Below are 26,517 nucleotides of genomic sequence, written 5' to 3'. Positions count from 1 at the left end.
GAAACCCAGGTAGAGAAGGGGAGAATGTGCAAACTCCACATGAACAGCCCACCACCATCAGGGCTCTCACAACCCAGGTCTTCCCCTGACACTGTTGACGGGGCTGTGCCAATCTGGCAGTACCAACCTGTACCAGGGGTAGTGCTAGGGCACTGCCCAGGCATGTCCCTCTTCCCCACCCAGGAGCTGTACTTAACTTTGCACCCCCGGGGGAATTCAGTTTTGAAAACCTGTCCCTTTGCAGTTGTTTGAGCCAATGTTGATTTTCCTGTCATCCTTAAGATGGAATATCCAGTGTATTTTGCTCTTCTGTGTAAAAGCTTGCCCGTTGAATTTTGTTGAAACATTTTAGCTCGACTGACAATTGCCTAGAAATCAGTTTGTTTGATATAAATTCACCCCATTTAAAGAGAAGACAAGTGAATTTACCATTATAGACGGAGTAATATGATAATACAGAAGCGTGGACTAATAATCCAGTGAATGAGATTTCAGACCCCATCATGACAATTTAATTTTAGGTTTTTAAAAAATCCAGAAATAAAAAACTAGTATTAGTAAGACTGACTATGATGTTGTCAGATGGCTGTAAAAACGAATTGGTTCACTAATTTTGTTTAGGCAAGGGAACCCATCCTTTCTATATGATCAGATCCATGTCGCTCTGGTGCACATCAATGTGGTTCAGTTTTAGTTGCCCTCTAGTGGCCTAGGAAGACACCCATAGAATTTACAGTGCAGAAGGAGACCATTCAGCCCATCAAGTCTGCACTATCCCTTGGAAAGATTACCCTACCCACGGCCATACCTCCACCCTAAACCCGTAATCCAGTAACTTCACCGAACCTTTTTCGACACTAAGGGCAATTTAGCATGGCCAATCAATCTAACCTGCACATCCTTCGACTATGGGAGAAAACCGAAGCACCTGGAAGAAACCCACGCAGACACAGGGAGAACATACAGACTCCGCACAGACAGTGACCCAAGCCGCGAATCGAATGTTGGGACCTGGGAGATGTGAAGCAACTGTGCTGCCCACTCAGTTGAATCAAACTGTCACAAAGAATCAGTAACTTCACCACATGACTGGAGCAGTTTAAAAATAAGGCTCATCACCACCTTTCAAGGCAACAAGCAATAAATGCCAGCTTTGCCAGCAATATGCACATTCCCAACTTTTAACAAGTCAAAGTATTTAAGTACTGAACAATGAAAATTTTCTGTTCACCAATGGCATTGGTGCAGTTGTATCAACGCACCAACGCAAAATGTACCATTTCCGTTTTCCACACCATTCAATCTAATAGATTTTCCAAATAGATCTGTGATTAATAGGAAACAAAAGCAGAAAATACAGGAAGTATCAGGAGGTCTAACAGCATTTGTGGAGCAAAAAACAGTTGTGATAGCTGTGATGCCTCGATGATGGTCTCCTCCCAGGTGTTCTCTCGGGTGGCAGGTGGGATGGCCCGGCCCCATCAAATCGAGATCCTGCGAGGGAATGGACATGTGGTCAGAGAGAGGGGAGGATCATTTCATCTGACATTAACAACTCACTTAAGACAGGTCATTTGGGTGAAGGGGCAATGGAGCCTCACCCTTGCGACACAGGCCAACCTCGCTGTTGGTGACTGCACTCTCCTCTTGGGGGGGGGGGGGGGGGGGGGGGGGGGGTTGGAGATGGAGACTCTGCTACCTGCCTATGCAGGGCTATCTTCTCCTGTGGGGACAAAAAGAGGGCATTGTGAACTGCGTACTTGATGGGGGGGGGGGGGGGGGGGGGGGAGATCTTTAGCAAGTGACATGTGTGGGCATTGCAACTGAACATGGAGGATTGTGCTGATGGGTTCTAGGGGATGCTGACGAACAAACAAGCTCGTATGTGGGGAGGGTGCGAGGTGGGCCTCCTTGTCGTGCTTCCTGAACTGACAGCCGCTGCTACTGCTGCCCAGGCGGCATTGATGGCCCTGCTGCTGGGTCTCCGACTCCCTCGGGGGAACAGAATGTCCTGTCTTGCCTCCATGGCTTCCAGAAGCCTGGCCTGGTCAGCATCCCCAAAGTGAGGGGAGGAGCTCTGCATGCTGCCATGCTAGTGTGTTGATTGGGAAAGAGTGCTTAAAAGCAGCTCCACCTTGTTAGCGGCTAGCTGCCGAGGTGCGAGTTGGTGAAATCGGACGGCGAGACAGCCAGTAATGGAGAGAAACTCGTGCGGGCTCATTTCTAGCACTAAGCCTATAAATATGGGTCGCCGGTCGGGAAATACCCCGGAAATTGCGCCCAAAATGACACTTAGAAATTGTACCCTGCAGATTGTGACCTTTCATCAGAACTGGGGAGGTTAGAGAACATCATCAAATATGAGACAGGAAATAGAACACAACAAAGATGAACAGGGTAAAAGTGAAAAATGGAAATCCTGCTGGAGAGAAGACATCTTGAAAAAATGAAATGAAAATTGCTTATTGTCACAAGTAGGCTTCGAATGAAGTTACTGTGAAAAGCCCCTCGTCGCCACATTCCGGCACCTGTTCGGGGAGGCTGGTACGGGAATTGAACAGTGCTGCTGGCCTGCCTGGGTCTGCTTTCAAAGCCAGCGATTTAGCCATGTGCTGAACAGCCCCTCGTCCATCTTTAAAGTGGGTGTACCTGGAAGAGACGTAGCAGTGAATTAAATACCAATAGAAAGTAAAATATTGTGATAACAGTTAATGTGAATCTTGCATGTTTTTCAGGATTTTTCTGCAGAAAGAATTTGGTAAAACATATGTATTTTAAATGTTGTATTTGAAAGCATAGCGTTGATATACGTTGAAACAAAATGATGGGTAGTTATAACGCTATTGAACTAGCTTTGATGTTTTTTGCCTGTGACCAACAAGAGCTAGAACACAGACCGACAGGCAGGTTTTTGTAACAAAAAAGGTGCAAAGCAGTGAGGCTCAGTGAAAGGCTGTACGAGATATACATTATTGGAAAAGTTAAAAATTAGTTTGTTGAAGTGAAACAAGCTGACCCACTGATGAAGGGAAGTTCAGTCAGTTTATTATTGTTATATTATTGCCTGAAACCAAGTTGTATTGATTGAACTAAGTTAATTAGATAATAACTGCTGTTCAGTAGGTGTTCACTCACTTTGAAATAAAGTAGAATATTGCTTTGTATTAATCTCAGTCTGGTCAATCGTCTGCCTTCAGAGAGATTGAGGAAGTAGTTGAATTGAAGACAAGGGGCAAAATCTTCTGGCTGATCACACTGGCGGCACCTTCTTGTCCCGTCGACGGTGCACTCCCACTGCGGGTTTCCTGGCGGATGGATTCTATGGGAAATCCCAGTGAAAGCAGCGAGATCAAAAGGTCCCACCACCTGCGCAATGGCAGACGCCCTCCCACCACGGGGAGGCCAGAGAATCTCACCCATGGTGATCTATTTCAGATTACAAGGAGTATTATTACCCAGGGCTATGCTATTGTACAAGTATCACGAAAAATACTTTGTCTGATTACGAGAGTGACTTATGTCTGTAAACCTGAACAGGAATCTGGCAGACCAAAATTTCTAATAGGGCCATTAGATGGGAACCAGGAAAGCCATTAACAAATGTTGTTAGTCTAGGTCTGTTCCTTTACTCCTAAGAGTGGTGTTCTAAAAAGGGAGATGGTGAGGACGCTTTCCTCTCCAGCGGCATTTCCATTTGTCACTTTTACCTTGTTCATCTTTATTGCTTTTCTATTTCCCGTCTCATATTTGATCAATTGTCTAACCTCCCCAGTGTTCTAAAAATGCAGTATCCTCGCTCCCCGATTAGATTTCTGCAGAAATAATTTAATTTTTAAAAATGTATAAATTGTAGGCCTGTAACTTTTTGAAGTGACAAAAAAAATGATATGCTTTACCTTTGCAAAAACGTATTTTAGTCATGACCATTAGATGGTGCTATTGCATACAACTTGACAACAAAGTAAATCTAATCACTCAAGTCTAGTTGATCAGTGTTTTTCAAACTTTTTTTCCGGGGATGCATTTTTACCAACCAGCCAACCTTCAGGATCCACGCCAGCAGACGATAGTGACCCATGCCATCCAAACTTTGTGACCCACCATTTTCGCTGACCTTTATTGCAACTGCTGAGCCTGCTTGGTCCTCACCCTCACTTGTTTTGTCATTCAATGTAACATTTCTGTATGGGTTATTCATCAAAGGCACTGGAGCTCACACCAGCACCTTTTTGTCCTGTTGTGGACTCCTGAACAGCTCACACCACCACTGCTGAGCCACTCGCTCCAGCAGATTAAGTTCTGAGATCCTGGCCTGTTTGTGTCTCTATCCCCCTCTTTCTTATTACAAAACAATCCATTTTAAATTTCAGTCCTGTTGTTGGTTTGCGGCTGACAAAATGGAGGAATCACAATTGCGCCCAGAGCACGTGGTGTCAGTTTGCGAGGCGCGTGACCTGCTCTCTGCCTCGCTTCAGCCAGGAAGACTGATTTAAAAATCTTCTCCCCAGTCATGACGCTGACGTCAGGAGGAGGCTGTGCTTCTCACTGGGCTCCGGGCATGCGCACTGATGAGCGGGCATTCGGAAAGCCGGTCGTGGCCGGTATTTTTAAAGCCGCTTGAAGCCGGCATTTTTAAAAGCCGGCTGCTGCGGCCGTTGCGTATTAATTCCCTGATCGGGAACACGCGGCCCACCCACTGGTCCCAACCCTGACTTTGGAAATGACTGTAATAGATGGTATTTCTATGAATACTATACTGTGAAACACTGATGGAGCTAATGATGGGAGCTGGTGATATGTTGGATGACATGTTGCCTCCCTGGTGCAAGGGTCAAGGATGTCGCAGGACATTCGGGGGTGGGTGTTTTGAACAGCCAGTTGTCATGGTGCATATAGGTACTAACGATATAGGTTAAAAAAAATTTAAAACGATACAAGAGGTCTTACAGGCTGAATTCAGGGAGTTAGGAGTTAAACTAAAAAGGAGAACCTCATAAGGTAGTAATCTCAGGATTGCTACTAGTGCCACGAGCTAGTCAAAGTAGAAATGTCAGAATAGATAGGATGAATGCGTGGCTCGAGAGACGGGACAAGAGGGAAGCAGGTTATTACATGAAGATATGGGTTCTACAATAAGGAAAATTAGGAGAAAAGTTGCTTGGGCGAGGTTACTGATAGAGGTGTCAAGATTCAAAACAAAGGTTTAAAAGCCAACATAAGGGTACTTTACCCGAATGCTTATAGTATTCGGAATAAGGTAAATGAGTTGATGGTGCAAATCATTGTGAATGACTATGATTTAGCGGCCATTACTGAAACATGGTTAAAGGATGGTCACGACTGGGAGTTAAATATCCAAGGGTATCAAACTATTTGGAAGGACAGAGTGGATGGTAAGGGAGGTGGTATAGCTCTGTTATTTAAGGATGACATCTGAGCAGTAGTGAGGGATGACATCGGTGCTATGGAGGATAAGGCTGAATCCATTTGGGTGGAATCAGGAACAGCAAGGACAAAAAAAGTCACTGATAGGAGTAGCCTATAGGCCACCAAATAGTAACATTACAGAGGGGCGGGCAATAAACAAGGAAATAACTGATGCATGTGAAAATAGTACAGAAGTTATCATGGGGGATTTTAATCTACATGTCGATTGGTTTAACCAAGTCGGTCAAGACAGCCTTGGAGGAGGAGTTTATAGAATGTTTCCTAGAACAGTATGTAATGGAACCTATGAGGGAATAAGCGGTCCTATGTAATGAGACAGGATTGATCAATGATCTCATAGTTAGGGACCCTCTCCAATATGGTGGAATTTAAAATACAGATAGAGGGTGAGGAGGTAAAATCAAACTAGTGTTTATGCTTGAACAAAGGAGATTACAATGGGATGAGAGAAGACTGGGAGCAAAGACTTTATGGTGAAACAGTTGAGGAACACTGGAGAACCTTCCAAGCGATTGTTCACAGTGCTCAGCAAAAGTTTATACCAACAAAAAGGAAGGATGGTAGAGGGAAAATCGACCGTGGATCTCCAAGGAAAGGTTTAGGTTTATAAGATGATCAGGGGAATAGATAGAGTAAACTGTCAGAGACTTTTTTCCCGGGTGAAACAAACCATTACAAGGGGACATAGATTTAAGGTGGATGGTGGAAGATATTAAGGGGGGGGGGGATGTCAGAGGTAGGTTTTTTTTAACCAGAGAGTAGTGGGGGCATGGAATGCACTGCCTGTGGAAGTAGTTGAGTCGGAAACATTAGGGACCTTCAAGCGGCTATTGGATAGGTACATGGATTACGGTAGAACGATGGGGTGTAGATTCATTTGTTCTTAATCTGGGACAAAAGTTTGGCACAACATCATGGGCCAAAGGGCCTGTTCTGTGCTGTATTTTTCTATGTTCTATGTTCTAAATAAGGGACAGTATCAAAACATACAAAGTGGCAAAGGTTGGGGAATCTTTAGGGGGCAACAGAAAGTTACTAAAAAGCTAGAAAGAGTAAAATAGATTGAGAGTGTAAATTTGCTCAGAATACAAAAACAGTCTACAAATATATAAAACAAAATCAAAGTGGCTAAGGTAAATATTGGTCCTTTAGAGGATGAGAAGGGAGTTTTAATAATGGGAGATGAGGAAATGGCTGAGGAACTGAACAGGTTTTTGGGATTGGTCTTCACAGTGGAAGACACAAATAACATGCCAGTGACTGATGGAAATGGGGCAATGACAGGTGAGGACCTTGAGATGATTGTTATCACTAAGGCGGTAGTGATGGGCAAGCTAATGGGGCTAAAGGTAGACAAGTCTCCTGGCCCCGATGGAATGCATCCCAGGGTACTAAACGAGATGGCTAGTGAATTTGCAAATTCACTCGTGATAATTTACCAAAACTTACTCGATTCTGGGATAGTCCCGGCAGATTGGAAGTTAGCAAACGTGACACCACGGTTTTAAAAAAAGGAAATAGGCAGAAAGCGGGTAATTATAGGCCGGTTAGCTTAACTTCGGTAGTAGGGAAGATGCTGGAATCTATCATCAGGGAAGAAATAGCGAGGCATCTGGATGGAAATTGTCCCATTGGACAGACGCATCATGGGTTCATAAAATGGCAGTTCGTGCCTAACTACTTTAGTGGAATATTTTGAGGACATTACTAGTACGGTAGACAATGGGGAGCCAATGGATGTGGTATATCTGGATTTCTAGAAAGCTTTTGACAAGGTGCCACACAAAAGGTTGCTGCATAAGATAATGATGCATGGCGTTAAGGGTAAAGTAGTAGCATGATGGAGGATTGGTTAATCAATAGAAAGCAAAGAGTGTGGATTAATGGGTGTTCTTCTGGTTGGCAATAAGTAGCTAGTGGTGTCCCTCAGGGATCAGTGTTGGGCCCACAATTGACATAGATGATTTGGAGTTGGGGAGCAAGTGCAATGTGTCCCAGTTTGCAGATGACACCAAGATGAGTGGTAAAGCAAAAAGTGCAGAGCATACTGGAAGTCTGCAGAGGGATTTGGATAGGTTAAGTCAATGGGCTAGGGTCTGGCAGATGGAATACAATGTTGACAAATGTGAGCCATGATGTGGAGATGCCGGCGTGGACCACAGTGAGCACAGTTAAGAAATCTTACAATACCCGCACATCCTGAAGGCGCCTTGGAGAGCGCTTAACCATGTGAGGTTATCCATTTTGGTAGGAATAACAGCAAAAGGGATTATTTAAATGATAAAATATTAAAGCATGCTGCTCTGCAGAGGGACCAGGGTGTCCTAGTGCCTGAGTCGCAAAAAGTTGGTTTACAGATGATTAAGGCGGCAAATTGAGTTTTGTCCTTCATTGCTAGAGGGATGGAGTTTAAGACTAGGGAGGTTATGCTGCAATTGTATAAGGTGTTAGTGAGGCTCACTGGCGTATTGTGTTCAGTTTTGGTCTCCTTACCTGATAAAAGGATGCACTGGCGCTAGAGGGTGTGCAGAGGAGATTCACTAGGTTTACAACATGAAGATAGTTTTTGAAGAATAAAGGAATAAAGAGTTATGGTGTTCAGGCGGGAAAGTGGAGCTGAGTTCACAAAATATCAGCCATGATCTCATTGAATGGCGGAGCAGGCTCGAGGGGCCAGATGGCCTACTCCTGCTCCTAGTTCTCATGTTCGGAGAACTAAACTCCTGTGTACCATGTATTATTTTGGGGCTAGATTCATATTGATTGAGGTGGTGGGTTGTCAATGATTTCAACATTTTAATAATAATCATCTTTACTAGTGTCACAAGTAGGCTTACATTAACACTTCAATTAAGTTACTGTGAAAATCCCCTAGTTGTCACACTGCAGTGCATGTTCGGGTACATTTGAGGGAGAATTCAGAATTTCCAAATTACCTAACAGCATGCCTTTCGGGACTTATGGGAGGAAACCAGAGCACCGGGAGGAAACCAGAGCACCCGGAGGAAATCCACGCAGAGAACGTGCGGACTCCGCACAGACAGCGACCCAAGCCGGGAATTGGACCCGGGTCCCTGGCGCTGTGAAGGAACAGTGCTAACTACTGTGCCACCCTGCACATAATCAAAGATTAATTGAAGTAAACTTTACTGAGCCCCAATTTTAGTAGAACGCTAGAATGTTGAATATAAAAGGTTAAGGGATAATTTGATTCTTTAGATTTTGAAATAAAATGACATGACAGGTTAGGTAGGTAGATGACAGGAGTGTGCAGGACGAGAGGACAGACCTTAAAAATCAGAGCCAGGCCACTCGGGACAGATGTTTTTTTCAAAATATATGTTTATTAAGGCATTTATAAATAAACATCAAATAAAACCACAACCAAGATAAAAAAAGATAACCAACAGATAACAGGAGAACACGGCATAACTCAATAAATAGCCAACAACTGTAACCCTCCCTCCCTACCTCCACTTTTTCTTTTGAACTCAAAACCCCCCTCCCCATCCCCTGCTGACAACTGTCCTGGAAGAAGTCAATGAATGTTTTCCATCACGTGGGCCTCTCTCACCCCCCTGGACTCCTGGGTCTTCCGACATTCCAAACACTGCCAAGTCTGGACTCGGGATCACCTTCATCCCCTGTACCTCCGACATCACACTAGTGAACCAGCAAAATCCCTGCAAATTCAGGCAGGCCCAAAACATGTGGACATGGTTCGTGAGCCCCTGTGCACCACCCACACCTATCGTCCACCCCCTCAAAGAACCTACTCATTCTAGCCACCATCATATACGCCCTATGGACTATCTTAAATTGAATGAGGCTCAGCCTGGCGCACGAAGAGGACCTATTCACCCTTCTTAAAGCTTCCTCCCATAACCCAGTCTCCAGCTCTCCCCCCAGCTTCGCTTAACTACTCCTAGCGGGGTGTCCTCCCAATCCATTAATTTCTTATATATCTCTGACACCCTGCCTTCGCTAACCCCTGCTCTTCACAGCACCTTGTCCTACAACCTCGGGGCGGTAGATCAGGAAAGGACGGCACCTGCTTCCTCACGTAGTTCCACACCTGTAACTTAAGTATCGGAACCCATACTCCTCCACTAGTCCTTCCAAACTCTGGAAGCTACCCTCCCCGAACAAATTTCCAAACCGCTCAATCCCCCCCCCCCCCTTCCCCCCGCAGCCAACCCTGAAACCCCCCATCCAGTTCCACCGGAGCGAACCCATGATTCCCACAGATCGGGGCCCAAACCAAGGGCCCTTTAAGTGCTGTCCCCACAACTTCAGCGCTGCCACTACTGCCGGCCTTATGGGGTACCAGGCTGTTGAGAGCGGCAGAGGCACCGTCAACAATGCCTCCAAACTAGTACGCCTACACGAGGCTACCTCCATCCGCTCCCAAATCAACCCGTCCCCCACTACCCAACCATGGCTATATTTGCTGCCCAATAATAATAAAATACATTTGGCCACCCACACCCCGCAAAAAGGCCTTAGGGATAAAAATCAGGAGGTTCTTGAATGCAAATGAAAACCTCAGGAGAACAGTCATCTTTACAGACTGCACCCGCCCCGCCAATGACGACGGAAGCACGCAGCACAGTGGTTAGCACAGTTGCTTCACAACTCCAGGGTCTCAGGTTTCTTTTCCAGCTTGGGTCATTGTCTGTGAGGAGTCGGAACGTTCGCAGTGTGTCTGTGTGGGTTTCCTCCGGGTTTCCTACCAAAGTCCAAAGATGTGCAGGTTAGTGGATTGGCTACATTAAATTGCCCTTAAGTGTCCAAAAAAGTTGGGTTAGATGGGGTTACGCGGATAGGATGAGCGCGAGTGGGCAGGGTGGAGATGTGGGCTTAGTAGGGTGCTCTTTCCGAGGGCCAGTGCAGACACAATGGCCTCCTGCATTGTAAATTCTATGATTCATTTGCTCCACCAACCGAGCCAGATTCAACTTGGGTAATTGCTTCCACCCCCCATGCCACCTGGATACCTAAAACATGTTCCCACCACCATAAACGGCAACTTGCCCAGCCTCCTCTCCTGCCCCCTCACCCGAAATCAGAAAGGCCTCTCTTTCCCATGTTTTTTTGTACCCCGAAAACCAACCGCATTTCACCAAAATGTCCATGACACCCCCCTATGGTTTCCAGTATGGCCAATATATACACACAACAGGTCATCTGCATACAGGGACACCCTATTGCTCCACCCCCCTCCTCCCGCACAATCCCTTTCCACCCCTAGACGCTCTAAGCACCATCACCAGTGGCTCTATCACCAAGGTGAAAAGCAATGAGGAGAGCAGGCATCATCCCCCTGTCCAACCTAAAGTACCCCAAACGCACCAGATTTGTTCTTACACCCGGTACAGCAATCGAATCCAATCTACAAACCCCTTCCCAAACCTGAACTGCCCCAGCACCTCCCACAAATGATAGTGTATTCTACCTGATCAAAGGCCTTCTCGGTATCCATCGGGACCGCTACCTCCACATTTCATCCCTCTGGGGGCATTATTAGCAGGCACCTGATATTGGCCAACATATGCCTCCCTTTTACGAATCCCTTCTGGTTTCTCTTCACCACCCCCCCCCCCCCCCCCCCCCCCCCCCTCACATATCACCTCCAGCACACAATCCTCAATCCAAGATTCCAGAATATTAGCCAGCAACTTGACATTCACATTCAACAGCGATATTGGATGGTAGGACCCGCACTGCTCTCAGTCCTGGTCTTTCTTTAGGCTCAGCAATAGCAAGGCCTGTGCCAATGTAGGGGGGGGGGGGGGGGGGGGGGAGAAGCTCACCCTTCTCCCTTGCCTCATTAAATGCCCTCACCTGCAGGGACCCCAGGTCACCCAGAAACTTTTTATAATACTCTACTGGGAAACCGTCCAGACCCAGGGCCATCCCTGCCTGCATTGCCCCATACCCTCCACCAATCCAATGGGTGCTTCCAGCCCGTCTTCCACGCTGGGGAATTCCAGCCATCCAAAAAATCCCACATTCCCTCCCCTCAGCTGAGGGTTCCACTTCATAAAGCCTCCTCATTCCTCAAACACCCCATTCACCCCTGCTGGATCCAATACCACTCCACCCTTGCTGTCCTTCACCCTGCCAATCTCCCTTGCTGCCTCCTGCTACCCGAGCTGGTAGGCCAGCAACCTGCTAACCTTCTCCCCTTATTAACACACTGCCTCTCTGGCCCTCCACAACTGCCTTTCTAGTGGATACCAACTCAAACTTCATTTGGAGCTTCAGCCTCTCCTCAACAATCGCGCCTCCAGGGCCTCTGCGGACCTTCTGTCCACCTGCATAATCTTGTCCACAAACCTTAACATGTGGTCCCTTTGTTCAAGAAGGGGAGTAGAGATAACCCCGGTAACTATAGGCCGGTGAGCCTAACATCTGTGGTGGGTAAAGTCTTGGAGAGGATTATAAAAGATACGATTTATAATCATCTAGATAGGAATAATATGATTAGGGATAGTCAGCATGGTTTTGTGAAGGGTAGGTCATGCCTCACAAACCTTATCGAGTTATTTGAGAAGGTGACTGAACAGGTGGACGAGGGTAAAGCAGTTGATGTGGTGTATATGGATTTCAGTAAAGCGTTTGATAAGGTTACCCACGGTCGGCTATTGCAGAAAATACGGAGGCTGGGGATTGAGGGTGATTTAGAGATGTGGATCAGAAATTGGCTAGTTGAAAGAAGACAGAGAATGGTGGTTGATGGGAAATGTTCAGAATGGAGTTCAGTTATGAGTGGCGTACCACAAGGATCTGTTCTGGGGCCGTTGCTGTTTGTCATTTTTATAAATGACCTAGAGGAGGGCGCAGAAGGATGGGTAAGTAAATTTGCAGACGACACTAAAGTCGGTGGAGTTGTAGACAGTGCGGAAGGATGTTGCAGGTTACAGAGGGACATAGATAAGCTGCAGAGCTGGGCTGAGAGGTGGCAAATGGAGTTTAATGTGGAGAAGTGTGAGGTGATTCACTTTGGAAAGAATAACAGGAATAAGGAATATTTGGCTAATGGTAAAATTCTTGGTAGTGTGGATGAGCAGAGGGATCTCGGTGTCCATGTACATAGATCCCTGAAAGTTGCCACCCAGGTTGATAGGGTTGTGAAGAAGGCCTATGGTGTGATGGCCTTTATTGGTAGAGGGATTGAGTTCCGGAGTCATGAGGTCATGTTGCAGTTGTACAAAACTCTAGTACGGCCGCATTTGGAGTATTGCGTACAGTTCTGGTCGCCTCATTATAGGAAGGACGTGGAAGCTTTGGAACGGGTGCAGAGGAGATTTACCAGGATGTTGCCTGGTATGGAGGGAAAATCTTATGAGGAAAGGCTGATGGACTTGAGGTTGTTTTCGTTAGAGAGAAGAAGGTTAAGAGGTGACCTAATAGAGGCATACAAAATGATCAGAGGGTTAGATAGGGTGGACAGCGAGAGCCTTCTCCCGCGGATGGAGGTGGCTAGCACGAGGGGACATAGCCTTAAATTGAGGGATAATAGATATAGGACAGAGGTCAGAGGTGGGTTTTTTACGCAAAGAGTGGTGAGGCCGTGGAATGCCCTACCTGCAACAGTAGTGAACTCGCCAACATTGAGGGCATTTAAAAGTTTATTGGATAAGCATATGGATGATAAGGGCATAGTGTAGGTTAGATGGCCTTTAGTTTTTTCCATGTCGGTGCAACATTGAGGGCCGAAGGGCCTGTACTGCGCTGTATCGTTCTATGTTCTATGTTCTATCTCTGCCCAATCCTCCTTCTCTGTGGGCCCGAATTGAAATAAACTCCCCCCTGACCACTGCCTAGAGTGCCTCCCATAGCGTGGCAGCCCAGACCTCACCTGTATCGTTTACCTCCACATACCCAGAGATGGTGGCCCTCACCCACCTCCTCCTCTGCTAGCAATCCCACATCCGACCTGCACTGCAGGAGCTGAACCCCTCCCCCGATCCACTCGCAAGTTCACCCAATGTGGCGCGTGGTCCATGATCATGTTCGCCGAATATCCCGAGTCCACCACCTCCGCCAGCAACCACTTACCCGGCCAGCTAGGCTGGCAGCCCACACCCAAGGCACCACCGCTTCCTACCCCCACTCACCTCGTAACAGTGTAACAATAAACAACTGAAGAAAAGCAAAAAAAAAAAATACCCAACTGTCAAAATACCCAACTGTGCATTCACCCTTCATCACCTCGAAACATCTCAGGAGGAGAAGAGTTCCCCAACCACCCACCAAACAAAAAAAAAACTACAAAAATTACCAACAGAAACAAGACAAAAGAAACCACATTCCTCTCCACACCCCTCCTCCACAGTTCAATGTTGTCCTTCACCTGCCAGTCCACACAGGGCAGAAGTTAAAAATACTTGTTCAGATAAAGGGTGAGAGAAGTGTCAAACACAGAAAGTGTTAGATCTTAATTCAATTAATTTCAAATCTGAGATCGATAGATTTTTGAGAACAAACATTTTAAGGTCTATGGAGCCAATGGGTGACAGGAGCTAGGGCACAGATCAGCTGTGATCACATGAAATAATAGAACAGGCTTGAGGGGCTAAATTTCCTAGTCCTATTCCTATATTTCCACTTTACATATTAGCCATCTGGAGCACCGAAGGAAACCCACACCGGAGGAAACAGACACTAGGAAAACATGCAGACTCTGCACAGACAGTGACCCAAGCCAGGAATCGAACTTGGGACCCTGGTACTGTGAAGCAGCAGTGCTAACCACTGTGCTACCATGCAATACCTCCACTACTCTCTCGGACAGTGGATTCCATAAGGTCTAAGAAATAGAAGCAGGAGTAAGGCATTCAGCCCATCAAACCTTGTCTATCATTCTAAAAGATTATAGCTGATCTGATTTTGGCTACTTTCCTGCCTGCCCACAGGAATCCTAGACTCCCTTGTTGATCAAAAATCTGTTTAATCGAGCCTTGAATATATTCAGCCTCCAGTGTTGACTGTGGAAGAGTATTCCAAAGATTATCGACTCAGAGATCAAATTTCTCCTCATCTTCAAGGGGAAACCTTTTAATTTTGAAACGTGTCCCACATCATCCCAGCATCTACCCGATCAAGCCCACCCCAGAATCTTATACTTTTCTGTAAAAGATCACCTCTTATTCTTCTAGATTTCAATGCCGTCGCAACCGTTTCTCATAAACTAATCCCTTCATCACAGGAATCAACCCATAGAGCATACAGTGCAGAGGAGGCCATCCAGTCCATCAAGTCTGCACCGACCCACTTAAGCCCTCACTTCCCGTAACCCAATAACCCCTCCTAACCCAAAGATGTGCAGGGTAGGTGGATTAGCCACATTAAATTGCCCCTTGATTGGAAAAAATAAATTGGGTACTCTAAATTTTTTTTAAAACCTAGTGAACCTTCTCTGAACTGCTTCCAGATAGGGGGCCTCACGGTAGCATGGTGGTTAGCATCAATGCTTCACAGCTCCAGAGTCCCGGATTCGATTCCCGGCTGGGTCACTGTCTGTGTGGAGTCTGCACGTCCTCCCCGTGTGTGCGTGGGTTTCCTCCGGGTGCTCCGGTTTCCTCCCACAGTCCAAAGATGTGCGGGTTAGGTGGATTGGCCATGCTAAATTGCCCGTAGTGTAAGGTTAATGGGGGGATTGTTGGGTTACGGGTATACGGGTTACGTGGGTTTAAGTAGGGTGATCATTGCTCGGCACAACATCGAGGGCCGAAGGGCCTGTTCTGTGCTGTACTGTTCTATGTTCTATGTTCTATGTGGTCTCGCCAATGCTCTGAACAGCTGTAACAAAACAAGACTTCCCTACTTTTATACTCCATCCCAATTGGAATAAAGGCCACATTCCATTTTCCTGCCTAATTTGTTGCTGTACCTTCATGTTAACTTTGTGATTATGCACAAGGACATTCAGATCCATTTATACTTCAGCATTCTCTCTCCATTTAAATAATATTCTGTAAGAACTTTGAACCTGTTGAACAATTGCAGAAATTGAGTCTCCCTTCTCCATTGCTACCTTCTGGGTCCCCATACCTGCCTCACTTGCAGTCACACCCTCCTCTCCCAAACAAAATCAGAAATAATTTTAGGGGAGGCAGTGGCATAGTGACATTGTTCCTGGGCTAGTAGTAATCCATAGACCCAGGCTGGGATCCCAGGTTCAAATCCCATCACAGCAAATGGTGAAGTTTGAAGTCAATAAAAATCTGGAATGATAACCATGAAACCATTGTCAATTGTTGTAATAACCCATCTGGTTCACAATTACCTTCAGGGAAGAAAATCTTCAGCCCTTACCTGGTCTGGCCAACATGTGACTCTAGATCCACAGCAACATGATTGAGTTTTAAATGCCTAGGAATTGACCTCACAAACTCAAGGGCAATTATGGATGGGCAATAATGCTGGCCCAGCCAGCAATGCCCTTATCCCATGAATGAATTAAAAAAAAACTTATCCCAAGGTGTGTGACAGCCTATTGGAATAAGTAACTTGCCCCATCCCCGACACATTACAGCATCCCGGGCTCAGACTCCAGTTCATAAATTCTGAGTCAAAGTTTCTCAAGGTGCAGACACTTCAGGTGTTTCCTATGGATCACACAAGCATTCACCAGCTAGCTACAGCTGTAACATATCATCTGCCCTTCCATCTGTATTGTGTTATATTTAAGTAATTAAGTTTCAAATTTAGAAATATTACTCAACTGTAGTTTCTGCAGTTATATTGGATAATTAAACTATAAATTTAATGCAATTCATGTATACCCTAGAACTGATCTAAACTGCTCCCACCCTTTAGAGGGCTATGATTTTAAACATCACCCACCAATCAACTATCTAATCACCTAATTAATGGCTTTGAATACTCACCAGATAATGGAGACTGATTAAAAAGTAGCACCTCCTTCCCCCTCTGTATTGCATTTCCACCTGTACTAAATTCCCAAGTTGGCACTTGTTTCTCATGGCACTGGGGCCTCATCATCCCCACAGTTTGCAATCACAAAACCTGTTTGCTTTTATAGAAGCTTGATGACTCAGTTGCAGCTGCTAAGTCAGCTGCCAGTTATAAGAATCTACTTTCAGGCAACCACTTTCAATTGATTGACAGATAACTGCCATTACATTTTCTGTTAAACTAGGCTTTTTAAACTGTCTTGTTTTAAAGTTCTAGGTCAGAACCTGACTGTTAATCTGAATTCTAGTTTGAGAAGAATTTAACAGAGATATCCCATCCGCACCAAATTTCCTTGTTAACAACCGTTCCTCGTCACGTTCTGTCTTCATCAATGTAGTGCTCCCACTTCCAGTTCTTAACTACTCATTATGTTTTAAAAAATCATTTTCTCTCATGTTGCCTCTGGTTCTTTTACCGATGAGCTTAAATTGGTGTCCTCTGGTTCTCAGCCCTTTTACCAATCTGCAGACCACCCCCAATGATTTTCAGCACCTTTATCAGATTTCCTCTTAATCTTCTCTTCTCTAAAGAGAACAGCTCAAGCTTCTCTAATTTTTCCACAACTGAATTCTCTCATTCTGAAGCCATTCTCAAAACACTTGCGTTTATATGGTGCCTTTTAACACAGAAAAACCTTCCAAGCAAGTATTTCACAGGAGTTTTATCACGGGCAGCACGGTAGCATAGTGCATAGCATAGAAGCCCAATTGCTTCACAGCTCCAGGGTCCCAGGTTCGATTCCCGGCTTGGGTCACTGCCTGTGCGGAGTCTGCATGTTCTCCCCGTGTGTGCGTGGGTTTCCTCCGGGTGCTCCGGTTTCCTCCCACAGCCCAAAGATGTGCAGGTTAGGTGGATTGGCCATGCTAAATTGCCCTTAGTGTCCAAAATTGCCCTTAGTGTTGGGTGGGGTTGCTGGGTTATGGGGATGGGGTTGAGGTATGGACTTGGGGATGGGGTTGAGGTGTGGACTTGGGTAGGGTGCTCTTTCCAAGAGCCGGTGCAGACTCAATGGGCTGAATGGCCTCCTTCTGCACTGTAAATTCTATGATTCTATATGATTCAAAAGCTGTTTTGGCTCTAAGCTTGGACTTCCCCTCCCTATACCTCACTGTCTCTCTACTTCTCACTCTGTTCTTCAACAAAGTCTTTGGTTAGCTGTCCTAATTTTGATTGATAAAACTTCTGTACCTCGGAAAAATTAGTTCTATCTTTAAAAAAAATTGTCCACGGGATGTGGGCATGGCTAGCCATTTATTGCACACCATTAATTTCCCTCGAGAAGGTGGTGGTGAGCCATCTTCTTGAACCGCTCAGTCCATGTTGGGTAGGTTCACCCATAGCGCTGTTAGGAGGCGGGGGGGTTCCAGGATTTTGATCCAGTGACAGTAAAGGAACAGAAGTGTTGTTACAAGTCAGGATAGTGTGTAGCTTGGAGGAAACCTGCAGATGGTGGTGTTCCTATGCCCTGGTCCTTCGAGGTTGCAGAGGTCACAGGTTTGGAAGGTGCTGCCAAAAGAGCAGCTGAAGCTAGTTGGGCCTCATCCAGGACAAAGCAGCTCCATCAACACCCAGGAAGCTAGACAACATCCAAGACTATCCTGAGGAACTCCTGGAGTTTAGATGATTGACCCCCAACAACTGCAACCATCTTCCTTTGTTCCAGGTATGACTCCAACTAGTGGAGAGCTTTCATCCTGAATCCCATGACTTTGGTTTTTGCTGGGGCTCCTTGATTCCACGCTCAGACAAATGCTGCATTGATATCAAGGGCAGTCCGTCTCACTCTTCTCCCCCCCCCCCCCCCCCCCACTTAGTTCAGCTCTTTTGTCCATGTTTGGACTAAAGCTGCAACAGGGCCAGGGACCGAGAACCCTGGCAGAACCCAAACTGAGTAAGTGCTGCTTGATAGCATTGTTGACAACCACTGACAACCCCATCCATCACTTTGCCTATGATCAAGAGTAGACTAATGGGCCAGCAATTTGATGGGTTAAATCTGGCCTGCTGTTCATGGACAGGACATGCCCGGGCAATTTTCCACATCGCCAAATAGATGTCAGTTTTGCAGCTGTACAGGAACACCTTGTCTCGGGGTACAGCAAGTTCTGCAACACAAATCTTCAGTACTATTGCTGGAATCGTGTCAGGTTCAAAAGTTATTACTTCTAGTTATAGTTCGGAAAGAACATAGAAAATCACTCCCTTTAAATTATGAACCTGCTGAAATGATCTTAAGCATTTTGTACTTCAGATAAAGTTCTGAATTACACTATGGTAATTGTGATTTTTAATTAATTTCAGAGTACATGTGGTCATAATTCCTTCCACTGGCACAATTAGAAAATATCTGGCTAACATCACATAGTATTCCTCTGAACTAAATGCAAGTTATAGCACCTTGACGGCGATTGAAATCTTGTCTTTTCAGTGACTGTCTACATGTTGTTGATCCCATGCCAGTTGCTGGACAAGATGTTGAAGCATACTGCTTGAGATGTGAATGCAAATATGAAGAAAGAAGCACAGCTACAATTAAGGTATTCTTTTAAATTTAATCATAGAAGTTTACTTCCCTTTATTAAAAGAAAAATATATTGAACTGTCTGATCATGAATACAAAAATATTTATTTTCTTATTGGTGTAATACCTCATATTATCCTACTGAAATTGATTTATCATTAATAATAAGCCATTCATATAAGATCCTTGCCTATGTTTCTGCTGAAACTGGCCGAATCATATGATGCACTTTGAAGTTTTATTGGAAAACAGTTTTCGTTTAATTCCTGTTACATAATAATGGCACAGTTTAAAATTATTATATCCCTAGTAGTGCCTCTACTTCATGATGATATAAAGATGAAAACTTAAAATTTAGTTCTGTAGCGCCCTGTTTTGCCTCCAAAATAGCGTGCCGACATTTAGTGTTAACTGCACCAGATGCAGTTTGGTTAGATCGTTAGGAGTGTCCACCAGAAGCCCAGGCTAACATCTGTTAGCTTGTAGTGCTACTTTTATACTAGCGCTGCCATTTTGGAGCTTAAGGCTCCAGCTAATTCCTTTTAACCTTGCACAGTTAAACATGTGTTCAACCAGAAAAGGAACGCCCATTCCTATCAGTGCTTTTGAACGGATCGCCAACCACTTGCTACTTAGCTGCTGATTGATATTAACGGGCTCTTGTTGTGGTTGTCAAACTGTTTAGTGGTTCCCAGTGTTGATTAAAGTTGCTGAAGTCCGCTGGCAGAAGTGTGACACGCGCTGAAGGACTTTGTCCTGACTTCATGGATTCTGCACTGGCTGCTTTATCCCAGGAATAGGTTGTCGCTTGCAACGCCTTAGATGACAGCATAATAAGGAAAATGAGCAAGAGGTAATACAGAGTATAACAAGTGGAGGGAGGTGGGGAAGATTATTTATCCAGAGTGTTCGGGGAGCATTTCTTCTTTCTCAACCTTAGCAAGCAAGAAACAATATGTTAGACATTTCCACTTTACCAAGGAGATTCTTAATACCATAAGATATAGGAGCAAAATTAGGCCATTCTGCCCATCGAATCTGCTCCGCTAATACGTTTCTCATGCGCATTCTCCTGCCTTCTCCCCATAACCTCCGATCCCCTTATTAATCAAGAACCGATCATAGAATTTTACAGTGCAGAAGGAGGCCATTCAGCCCATCGAGTCTGCACAAGCCCTTGGAAAGAGCACCCCACTTAAGCCCATGCCTCCACCCTATCCCTGTAACCCAGTAACCCTTTTGGACACTAAGGGCAATTTATCATGGCCAATCAATCTAACCTGCACATCTTTGGACTGTGGGAGGAAACCGGAGCACCCAGAGGAAACCCACGCACACACGGGGAGAACATGCACAACAGAGACCCAAGCCGGGAGCGAACTTGGGACCCTGGAGCTGTGAAGCAACTATGCTAACCATTGTATTGCCCTGCTGCCCTGGAACAGTGGTTAACACTGCTGCGTCACAGTGCCAGGGACCCTGGTTCGATTCCGATCTTGGGTGACTGTGTGGTGTTTGTACATTCTTCCCGTGTATTCATGGGTTTCCTCCGGGTGCTCCGGTTTCCTCCCACAGTCGAAAGATATGCAGGTTAGGTGGATTGGCTATGCTAAATTGCCCCTAAATAGGGTTACAGGGACAGGGTGTGGATTGGGCCTAGGTAGGGTGCTCTTTCAGAGGGTCGGTGCAAACTCAGTGGGCCGTATGGCCTCATTCTGCATTGTTGGGATTCTATGATCTATCTGTTTTAAAGACACTCAGTGACTTCTGTGGCAATGAGTGCCACAGATTCACCACCCTCCGGCTGTAGAAATTCCTCCTCATCTCAGTTTTAAAGGATAGTCCCTTCAGTCTGAGGCTGTGCCCTTAGATTCTAGTCCATCCTACTAGTGAAAACATTTTCTCCACATCCACTCTATCTAGGCCTCTCCGTATTCTGCAAGTTTTAATATGATCTCCCCTCATCCTTCTAAACCCCATTGAGTACAGACCCAGAGTCCTCATCCGCTCCTTATATGACAAGCACTTCATTCCTAGGATCATTCTTGTGAACCTCCTCTGGACCGCTCCTCATATGACAAGCCCTTCATTTCCAGGATTGTTCTAGTGAACCTCCTCTGGACAGCCTCCAAGGCCAGCACATCCTACCTTAGACACGGGGCCCAAAACTACTCACAATATTCCAAATAGTGTCTTACCAGAGCCGTATACACCGCAGCAGTACATCCCTGTTCTTGTATTCTAGCCCTCTCAAAATTAATGCTAACATTGTATTTGCCTTCCCTTTTTTAAAAAATAATTTTTATTGAGATTTTCACAAAATATAAACAACAAAACAATATTAACAAAACAACCATAGTAAAAACCAAAGAACAAAAACCAACCCCCCCCCCCCCAATAACTACACAAACAAAAAAGAAAACAACAAAAAGGAAAGAGATAACACCCGCCACATCCAACAAACCCATGTACACAATTCTCTGCCCCCGCCCCCCGAACCAACCCCCCCTCCCTCCTCCCCCCAGTTGCTGCTGCTGCCGGCCTATTTCCCTACCGTTCCGCCAGGAAGTCCAGGAAAGACTGCCACCGCCTAAAGAACCCTTGCACCGACCTTCTCAGGGCGAATTTCACCCTCTCCAACTTGATGAACCCCGCCATGTCATTGATCCAGGCCTCCATGCTTGGGGACCTCGCATCCTTCCACTGAAGCAAAATCCTATGCCGGGCTGCTAGGGACGCAAAGGCCAGAACACCGGCCTCTTTCACCTCCTGCACTCCCGGCTCTGCTGCTACCCCAAATATCGCGGGTCCCAGCCTGACTCAACCCTGGATCCTACCACCCTCGACACCGTGCTTGCTACCCCCTTCCAAAAGTCCCCCAACGCTGGGCATGCCCAGAACATATGGGCATGGTTCGCTGGGCTCCCCGAGCACCTAGTACACCTATCTTTGCCCCCAAAGAACCTGCTCATCCTCGTCCCGGTCATATGAGCCCTATGCAGCACTTTGAACTGTATGAGGCTAAGCCTCGCACAAGAAGAAGAGTTCACCCTTTCCAGGGCATCCGCCCACGGCCCCTCCTCAATCTCCTCACCCAGCTCCTCTTCCCATTTACCCTTCACTCCTCCACCGACGCCTCATCCACCTCCTGCATACCATTGTACACGTCCAAAATCTTCCCTCCTCCAACCCACACCCCCGAGAGCACCCTGTCCCGAACCCCCCGCGGGGGCAACATAGGCAACCTCCTAATACCTGCCCTGTGTCAGCTAAGAAACCCCCCATCGATGCTCCCTGGGACAAACCGGTGGTTCCCCCGTATCGGGGACTCCATCGAGCCCCCCCACCTCCCCCCTATGCCGTCTCCATTGCCACCACCACCAGGCTCGTAGTATACCTCGTTGGAGGGAGCGGCAGCGGCGCCGTTACCAGCGCCTCCGGGCTCGTATTCACACAGGACGCCATCTCCATCCTCTTCCATGCTGCCCCCTCCCCGTCCATTACCCACTTACGCACCATTGCTTTAAATTGAGGGGAGATAGATATAGGACAGATGTCAGAGGTAGGTTCTTTACTCAGAGAGTAGTAAGGGCGTGGAATGCCCTGCCTGCAACAGTAGTGGACTCGCCAACACTAAATGCATTCAAATGGTCATTGGATAGGCATATGGACGATAAGGGAATAGTGTAGAGGGACTTTAGAAGGGTATCACAGAACGGTGCAACATCGTGGGCCGAAGGGCCTGTACTGCGCTGTAATGTTCTATGTTCTATTGCTGCGTTGGCAGCCCAGTAATACCCACACAGGATGGGCAGCGCCAGCCCGCCCCTATCCCTGCTCCGCTCCAAAAACACCCTTCTCACCCTCGGGGTCCCGTGTGCCCATACAAACCCCGTGATGCTCCTGTTGACCCTCCTAAAAAAGGCCTTCGGGATAAGGATGGGGAGGCACTGGAACAGGAACAAAAACCTCGGGAGCACCGTCATCTTGACGGACTATAACCTACCCGCTAGCGACAGCGGTAACATGTCCCACCTTTTAAACTCCTCCTCCATTTGCTCCACCAGCCTTGTGAGGTTAAGCTTGTGCAGGACCCCCCAGCTCCTAGCCACCTGGACTCCCAGGTTTCTAAAGCTCCTCCCTGCCTGCTTCAGTGGGAGCCTACCAATCCCCTCCTCCTGATCCCCCGGGTGCACAACGAACAGCTTGCTCTGACCCAGGTTGAGCTTATACCCAGAAAAGCCCCCAAATTCACTGAGAATCCTCATCACCTCCGGCATTCCCCCCACCGGGTCTGCCACATACAGCAACAGGTCGTCCGCATAAAGCGACACTTGATGCTCCTCCCCACCCCGCACCAGGCCCCTCCAGTTCCCTGACTCCCTCAACGCCATGGCCAGGGGCTCAATTGCCAACGCAAAGAGCAAGGGGGACAGGGGACACCCCTGTCTTGTCCCGCCCGGTTCAGCCGAAAGTACTCCGACCTCCTCCTATTCATGGCTACACTCACCATCGGGGCCTCATAGAGCAGCCTCACCCAACTGACAAACCCCTCCCCAAACCCAAACCTTTTCAACACCTCCCACAGATACCCCCACTCAACCCTATCAAAGGCCTTCTCCGCGTCTAATGCCACCACTATCTCAGCCTCCCCTTCAACAGCCGGCATCATAATGACATTCAGAAGCCTTCGTATGTTGGTATTCAACTGCCTTCCCTTTACAAACCCCGTCTGGTCCTCGTGAATGACCCGCGGCACACAATCCTCTATCCTTGTAGCTAAGATCTTCGCCAACAGCTTGAAGTCTTTTTAGCAGCGAGATCGACCTATATGACCCACACTGCAAGGGGTCCTTGTCCCGCTTAAGGATCAAGGAAATCAACTCCCGTGACATAGTGGGGGGTAAAGTCCCCCCCTCCCTTGCCTCGTTAAAGGTCCGAACCAACAGGGGGCCCAACAGGTCCGCATACATTTTATAAATTTCGGCCGGAAACCCATCCGGCCCCGGCGCCTTCCCCAACTGCATGTTCCCTATCCCTTTAACCAGCTCCTCCAACTCAATCAGCGCCCCCAGTCCCTCCACCTGCCCCGCCTCCACCTTCGGAAATCGCAGCTTGTCCAAGAAGCGCCCCCCCCCCCCTTCCACCGAGGGTTCAGACCGGTACAATTCCCCATAAAAGTCCCTAAAGACCCCATTAACGTCTATCCCCCTCCGCACCACCTCCCATCTCTATCCTTCACTCCCCCAATCTCCCTGGCCGCGTCTCGCTTTCGGAGCTGGTGTGCCAGCATCCTACTCGCTTTCTCCCTGTATTCATACACCACTCCCTGTGCTTTCCTCCACTGAGCTTCCGCCTTTCTGGTGGTCAGTAGATCGAACCTGGCCTGAAGGCTACGCGCTCCCCCACCAATCCCTCCTCCGGAGCCTCCGCATATCTCCTGTCCACCCTCACCATCTCCCCCACCAATCTCTCCCCCTCTCTCTGCTCTCCCCTCTCCCTATGGGTTCGGATGGAAATCAACTCCCCTCTAATCACCGCCTTCAATGCCTCCCAGACCGTCCCCACTCGGACCTCCCCGTTATCGTTGGCCTCAAGGTACCTCTTGATACATCCCCAAACCCTCCCTCCCACCTCCTCGTCTGCCAGCAGCCCCACCTCCAAGAGCCAGAGCGGGCGCTGGTCCCTCTCCTCCCCCAGCCCGAGGTCCACCCAGTGCGGGGCATGATCCGAAATGGCTATGGCAGAGTATTCGGCATCCTCCACCCTCGAAACCAGCCCCCTGCTCAGGACAAAAAGATCGATCCTGGAATAGGCCTTATGCACATGGGAGAAAAACGAGTACTCCCTGGCCCTTGGCCTCACAAACCTCTAGGGATCCACCCCTCCCATCTGATCCATAAACCCCCTCAACACCTTAGCCACCGCCGGCCTCCTACCCGTCCGGGACCTGGATCGATGCAATGGGGGATCCAGCACCGTGTTGAAGTCCCCCCCCCATGATCAGGCCCCCCACCTCCAGGTCCGGAATGCGGCCCAATATACGCCGCATAAACCCCGCATCGTCCCAGTTCGGGGCGTAGACATTCACCAGCACCACCCGCTCCCCCTGCAGCTTACCACTCACCATCACATACCTCCCGCCACTGTCAGCCACCACATTTGACGCCTCAAACGACACCCTCTTTCCCACCAGGATCGCCACCCCCCGATTCTTCGCATCCAGCCCTGAATGAAATACTTGGCCCACCCATCCCTTCCTCATTCGAACCTGGTCCGCCACCTTCAGGTGCGTCTCCTGGAGCTTGGCCACATCCGCCTTCAGCCCCTTCAAGTGCGTAAACACCCGGGCCCGCTTGACCGGCCCGTTCAGCCCCCTCACATTCGAAGTTATCAGCCGGATCAGAGGGCTCCCTGCCTCCCTCCCCGGCCGTGCATTTGCCTTCCTAACTGCTAACTGAACCTGCATGTTAACCTGAAGAGAATCCTGAACTAGGACTCGTAAGTCCCTTTGTGCTTCAGATTTCTGAAGTCTTTCCTTATTTAGAAAATAGTCTATGCCTCTATTCTTCCTACCAAAGTGCATAACCTCACACCTTTCCACTTGTATTTCATCTGCCACTTATTTGCCCACTCTCCTAGCCTGCCCAGGTCCTTCTGTAGCCTCCCCACTTCCTGAACACTACCTGTCCCTCTACATATCTTTGCATCATCTGCAAAGTTAGCAATAATGCTCTTAGTTCCTCCTTTCAGATCGTTAATGTATATGTGAATAGTTGTGGTCCCAACACTGACCCCTGCAGAACACCACTAGTCACCGGCTGCCATCCTGAAAAAGACTCCTTTAACCCCACTCTCTGCCTTCTGCCAGTCAGCTAATCCTCTATCCATGCCAGTACCTTGCCCCTAACACCATGGACTCTTATCTTAAAATGTATAGCACGGAATATCAAAAAAGATAGCAAAAGCTTCTACAGGTACATAAAAGGAAAGAGAGTAGCTAAGGTGAATCTTAAGCTAAGATGAAACTGGTGAGTTAATAGTGGGGGACACAGAAATGGTGGAGATGCTAAATGAATACTTTGCCTCAATTCTCAGTGGAGTACACTAGTACCACTCCTAAATGAACGGGCAATTCAGAGGTAATAGAAAGGGTGGAACTTGGAACAATCAGCATCAATAGGGAAACAGTACTCAACAAATTTGTGGGATTGAGGGCAGACAAGTCCCCAGGGCCTGATGGTGTACATCCTCGGGTGTTAAAGGAAGCGGTAGCAGAGATAGTGGATCCATTGCTTATAATATACCAAAATTGCATGGACATGGGAAAGGTTCCAGTGGATTGGAAAAATGCTAACGTAATGCCCTTATTCAAAAAGGGATGGAGGCAGAATGTGGGAAATTACAGACCAGTTTGTTTAACATCTGTTGTTGGAAAATTGTTAGAATAAATTATCAAGGACGTAATATCAGGACATTTGGAAAGCCAAAGCGCTTTCCATCAGAGGCAACATAGTTTTATGAAGGGCACATCATGTTTGACTAATTTGCTTGAGTTCTTC

General features: G+C 47.2%; 1 protein-coding gene across 1 annotated transcript in view; it reads left to right on the top strand.

Moving 5' to 3' along the window:
- Positions 1 to 26,517, top strand: part of tmem9b (TMEM9 domain family, member B) — a 73,747-nt gene that overhangs the window by 13,160 nt on the left and 34,070 nt on the right. The window contains exon 3 of the mRNA XM_038808147.1: positions 18,863 to 18,971. Coding sequence (XP_038664075.1) covers positions 18,863 to 18,971 — 109 coding nt within the window. The remainder of the gene's footprint in view (positions 1 to 18,862; positions 18,972 to 26,517) is intronic.

Source organism: Scyliorhinus canicula, chromosome 9 (genome assembly GCF_902713615.1).
Source record: "Scyliorhinus canicula chromosome 9, sScyCan1.1, whole genome shotgun sequence".
NCBI classification, from domain to species: Eukaryota; Metazoa; Chordata; class Chondrichthyes; order Carcharhiniformes; family Scyliorhinidae; genus Scyliorhinus; species Scyliorhinus canicula.
The sequence above is the reverse complement of the archived record's forward strand: the minus strand, read 5'-3'. Positions and strand labels throughout refer to the sequence as shown.